Here is a 4,888-nt window from a genome sequence, read left to right as displayed (position 1 = left end):
TTTTATGAAAATACGAAAATATATATTCAGTAAACATTTTGAGGTGGAGGTCTACCAAATAGCAATGTCCAAGAGACAGGTTGTTTCAACTGTGTGAACAAGTCCTTTTCTTCAGAAAATAAAGGACACACAGTCATTAATATCTTAATCATGTCATAAGCATCGGGTATATTGTCACCTTCTGAACAATATTTATACAACACTAAGCATGGTAAATTACTTTCTTGACATATTTTATAAAGTAGCGACGCAAATCCCCCACCAAGTATTTTTAATTCACCAGTATCATCTTCATGTTTCACTATGTCCACATTTCTTATCTTGTCTGAATATGAACTTCCTTCACTTGCCACATATCTAAATGGTGAAGAAAGAATATGTTTCTTTTCATGAGCATAGCTACTAGATAAAATAATCACATCCTTTATAATTTTCTCTTTAAATATTTCTATTATTTCTTCGAGAAATTTTTTGGCGTATTTAAAAATCAATGGCGATTTTAGTTGTAAGACACATATCCTTTTGGAAACAGACTTATAAATTTCGCAGGAGGTTGAAAGACATCCAGATTTTAAATTGTATGGATCACTTCCTATAACAGGAATTTGTGCTGTACTGTATACCGATGCTACTTTCACCATACTTAATGAAGAAATAAGCAAGTCACATGAAAGTTGACCGACATTCCCAACAGCAACACTTGGAACGATTAAGGTATATTCATTAAGAGGGTTCTCATCACAAAATTTCCATATACAATTTTTTTCCATATTTTTGTTTTTTGATTTTATTTTATAAAAAATAAGTCTTACGTGAATGTAATGAATTATAAAGAATTTTATAGAATTGAATGATATTTATATTAATGATTTTGACATAATGTACAGTATTTGACACAATGACATTCAAAAACAACGAACGTTTAAAAACGTCAAAAACTATTTCATTGACTGAAAACAGATATTTAGAATTAAATCATATCGCGGTAGTCAAAATATAAATAAAATAAAGTATACAAATATAAATATTTTCAGAAAATAATGTTATCGATAGTAGCAGTCCTTTCAAAGAAAATTATGCATAATATTAATAACTCACTGTGACAGTTTAGTTTTTTGTTATTTCTTTTTACAAATGTAAAACCCAACATGAAAAGGTAGACTTAGTACCGGTGTTTTTGAAGTGAGAAAAGGATACTTCCTAACACTAATAATATTCATATTTTTCCAGTATACGCAAAAGTTATTACTTGACTTCTGTTTCGTAAACATTAAAAGTTAACGATCAATAGTATTTACATTTTAAACATCACCAATATACGCCTATAGTAAGTTCTGACATGAGTCAAAATGACAAGTCCTTTCGCTTAAATTATGCGGTACTGATAGCGCCTGTTCTTATAATTGAAAATTAATATTTCGATAGGTATTTTGTCTCATATACAATAAAAAAAATATCCATTAAATATTTATTTGATTATGAATGAAGCACAAGGTGTGGATCCACAGTTTGAAGACTTTATCCTGACAGAAACACAAAAACAACGATTCCAGGTAACAATGATTTGATATTTCTTTAGTATTATTAAAAGGCGAATAGGAAAACTAACATGTTTTCCTCTTTAGATTTTTTGGCTCATAACATTATAGATTCTCGCCAATGTATTCTCGAGTATTTCAAACGCAATATTTTTGTGATTCTTTATCCGACCTTTGCTCTTTTTCTAGATTTTATTATTCAACAATCTGTCATTCCTTACTAAAGTTTGTGTTATTATATTGTTTTCAGGTTTTAGTACACGGACTCACGGATACGTGTTGGGATACGTGTATGGGTCGACCTTCAATTCGTTTGGATTCCAAAACTGAAGTATGCATTATGAACTGTGTCGATAGGTTTATTGACTCCACAACCTTTATAACGAAAAGACTTATGAATACAACTAAATACCGTTCTGACGCACCACTTGAATTTCAGTAGAAGAAAAAGTAAGGAAAAAATAAAAAATGTTTTCTATGATTAAAAACTTTTTGCAACGTCATAAGAGGAAATTTATAGTTACCGGTGCCGTGTTTGGCTCTTTATACTTGCTTATGGGCTATGCTCAAAAGAGGCTCAGGGAATGGCAAGAAAAAGAAGCAAAAAAATTCTTTGAAATGACTCGTAAAAAACAACACTTTGAAAGCACAGAAAGAACATGTAATCAAACTATACTTTCATTATCGAAAATAGTTTCTGAAAGTATTTTAAGTATACTTAACACTGAAGAGATTATACAAAAGTTGCAAGATAATCCTGATAATAAACTTGCTTTATGGGAACAAATGAAAGTAATGATTTTTACTAGGATTTGTGTCTTAATATATGCTTTGTCTATACTAAATGTCACTTTACGAGTACAGTTGAATATAATTGGTGGATATCTGTACAGAGATTCGATGCATGAAGACGAACCTCTTATAGACAGTGAGCTACAAGCCAAATACTTATCTCTCTGTCATCATTTTGTTGGCCCAGGAGTTGAGGATTTAGCCAGGCAAATAGAAAGAGCTGTTAAAAGAGTTGTAGAGCCTATTTCTTTAAAAAAGAAAATCACCTTACAGGAAGTTGAACAAGTATTTTGGTCCATACAAACAATCTTGTGCACAGATACTAATGATGGGGACCCCATTAAAAAGATGGTTCATTATTTGGTGGACCATACTGAAATAAATGATGCTAAATTTGATACAATTGTTAAAGAAACAATGGACATTTTAGAGAGTGATGAAGTAATGTCAGTTGCTATGTCTACAGTTAGTAGAAGTTTTTCTTCTATTGTGGATGAAGTGGCAAACTTATTCACTGCCAAATGGGTACCGACTAAGAAAAATCACTTAGAAGTCATAGAAGATCATGTTATTACAAATGGAGCCATGAAATTGGGTGGCAATATAGATCCATTTATTGACGTGAACAAACTTGATATGCACTTTGTGAAGCTTTTGCCAGTGGTCAATGAACTTATTACAAAAAATACTTGCAAAAACAACACCAACATTCCAGACTTACTTACACAACAGCTTACATTAAACGAAAAGTTAAAAGTTCTTGGTGCAAATGTATATGAAGTGTTTAGCAATATATAAAACATATGGTAAATGTGATTTTTTTTAAGTGAAAGAAAATGCCTGTTAAGTTTATTTGGATAAATTGTAGTGTAAAATTTAATTTACAATTATATTTACATTCATTGGTTTATAAATATGGAAGTGTTTGCACATGGTATAAAAATAAATATTTCTTATTTTATGTGTTACTCAATTTGGGGTCAGTAATAAAAGTGTATGATTAATTTTTTACCTTATTTCAAAGAAACCTAAAGATTATCACCAGTATAATGTAATTAATGCTAGATACACAAGAATATATATGAAGAGATTAAATCAATTTAAAATTATTATACTTAAGTATATACATATTCTATGAGATTTTTGGTAACTATGGCACAATATTAATATGTGTATAATGCTCCTGAGTTTCGAATGGTCACTTCATAAAAACTTTTATAAAATGCAAACCATTATATTATAATATGTATGAAGAACTGACTTAAAGGACAACTAAATATTCTATAAAAGTAAAGTTATCTTCAGCATCCTAAATTTTGTATTAAAAAACCTGTATCAGAGTACCTACTCTGTAACCGTATGTGTTAGATGCGGTCGTCCGTTTTAGGTATAAAATAGTCTATTCCTTGGGGTTCAAGCATGCTTCATACAATATTTCATAAAATTCGGTTCAGTGTATTAGCCGTGAAAGTGTAACGCATTTATAATATTAGTATAGATCAAAAAAAGATTCTTATTTATAAAACAGATAGTAAGTATAGTGACAAATGAACACCTACCGGTTAGTGGTGACCATAGCCCATAAGGCCATTGGCACTGAAAGAAATATGAACTTTCGCCAAAACGCTACAAAACTAGAGATATGAGAAGTTACTTCTCTTGTGTCTAAAATGATATGGGCTCGCACAACCTTCAAACCAAAATACAACAATACTAAGTAGGTACCTAGTGCTGTTTAGCGATGATGTGTAGTGGTACATAACTTTTCAATATTATTGTCATTTATTATTTATATATTTTATTCATTAATTTAAAATAGACAGGCAGACAAGCAAATGGGATAGGTACTTGATGGTATGTAGTCACCACCACCCAGAAATTGAAACTAATAAATATTAACCATGCTTTTTATCGCCAATGCGCCACCAACCTTGGGAAAAAATATATTATGTCTCTTGTTTCTGAAGTTTCACTGGCTCACTCACCCTTCAAACCCGAACACAACAATATTAAGTATTGCTGTGCGATTGTAGAAAATATAATGAGTGGGTGGTACCTACCCAGATGGGCTTGCACAAAGCCTACAATGAAGTGAAATATAGGCAATGATAAATAAAAACCAATGAAATCAAAAGTGTATATTTATTAACGTAGCTTCCTCTATAGAAAAATAGTTTAATTTATATCCAATAAAAATATGTCAATAATTTCATATCAAAATATTTTATAGCTGAGTCTAAAGACGGAATAAGCAATCTGTTGGTCCTAAGAAACAAGTTGTAAAAAAACAAAAAGATAAACCTTAAAAAATATAAAAAATCGCGCTTATACCTATTTAAATAAAAAATAAATATTAGTAATAGTTTCAATTTAAAAGTCACAATACAGGTAGAAAATAATAATCCAATGAATTTCCTATATAAACTGCAGGTAAAACAGAACATTATTCGAATTTTATGATAAAAGTAATAAGAATCAGATAATATTGTGTCCATACTCGAAACTAGCATGCATTGAGGGGTGTCCGAGTAATGCCGGCGTACGTCACGTCAATGCAG

At 30.5% G+C, this 4,888-nt stretch overlaps 2 protein-coding genes across 2 annotated transcripts; one reads left to right on the top strand and one right to left on the bottom strand.

The window, feature by feature from the left end:
• LOC113401544 (proteasome assembly chaperone 2) lies at nucleotides 1–873 on the bottom strand. The gene has a single exon (XM_026641485.2). The coding sequence runs from the start codon at nucleotides 768–770 to the stop codon at nucleotides 27–29; it is 744 nt and encodes a 247-aa protein (XP_026497270.1). The 5' UTR covers nucleotides 771–873; the 3' UTR covers nucleotides 1–26.
• Nucleotides 874–1,340: 467 nt separating this feature from the next.
• On the top strand, nucleotides 1,341–3,334 carry LOC113401543 (peroxisomal biogenesis factor 3). Its single transcript, XM_026641484.2, has 2 exons — nucleotides 1,341–1,553; nucleotides 1,789–3,334. Exon 2 carries the CDS (start codon nucleotides 2,007–2,009, stop codon nucleotides 3,126–3,128), a length of 1,122 nt encoding a protein of 373 aa, XP_026497269.2. The 5' UTR covers nucleotides 1,341–1,553; nucleotides 1,789–2,006; the 3' UTR covers nucleotides 3,129–3,334.
• The last annotated feature ends 1,554 nt before the right edge of the window (nucleotides 3,335–4,888 follow it).

The sequence above is a fragment of the Vanessa tameamea genome, chromosome 20 (genome assembly GCF_037043105.1).
Source record: "Vanessa tameamea isolate UH-Manoa-2023 chromosome 20, ilVanTame1 primary haplotype, whole genome shotgun sequence".
NCBI classification, from domain to species: domain Eukaryota; kingdom Metazoa; phylum Arthropoda; class Insecta; order Lepidoptera; family Nymphalidae; genus Vanessa; species Vanessa tameamea.
This window is presented reverse-complemented; position numbering and strand designations above follow the sequence as displayed.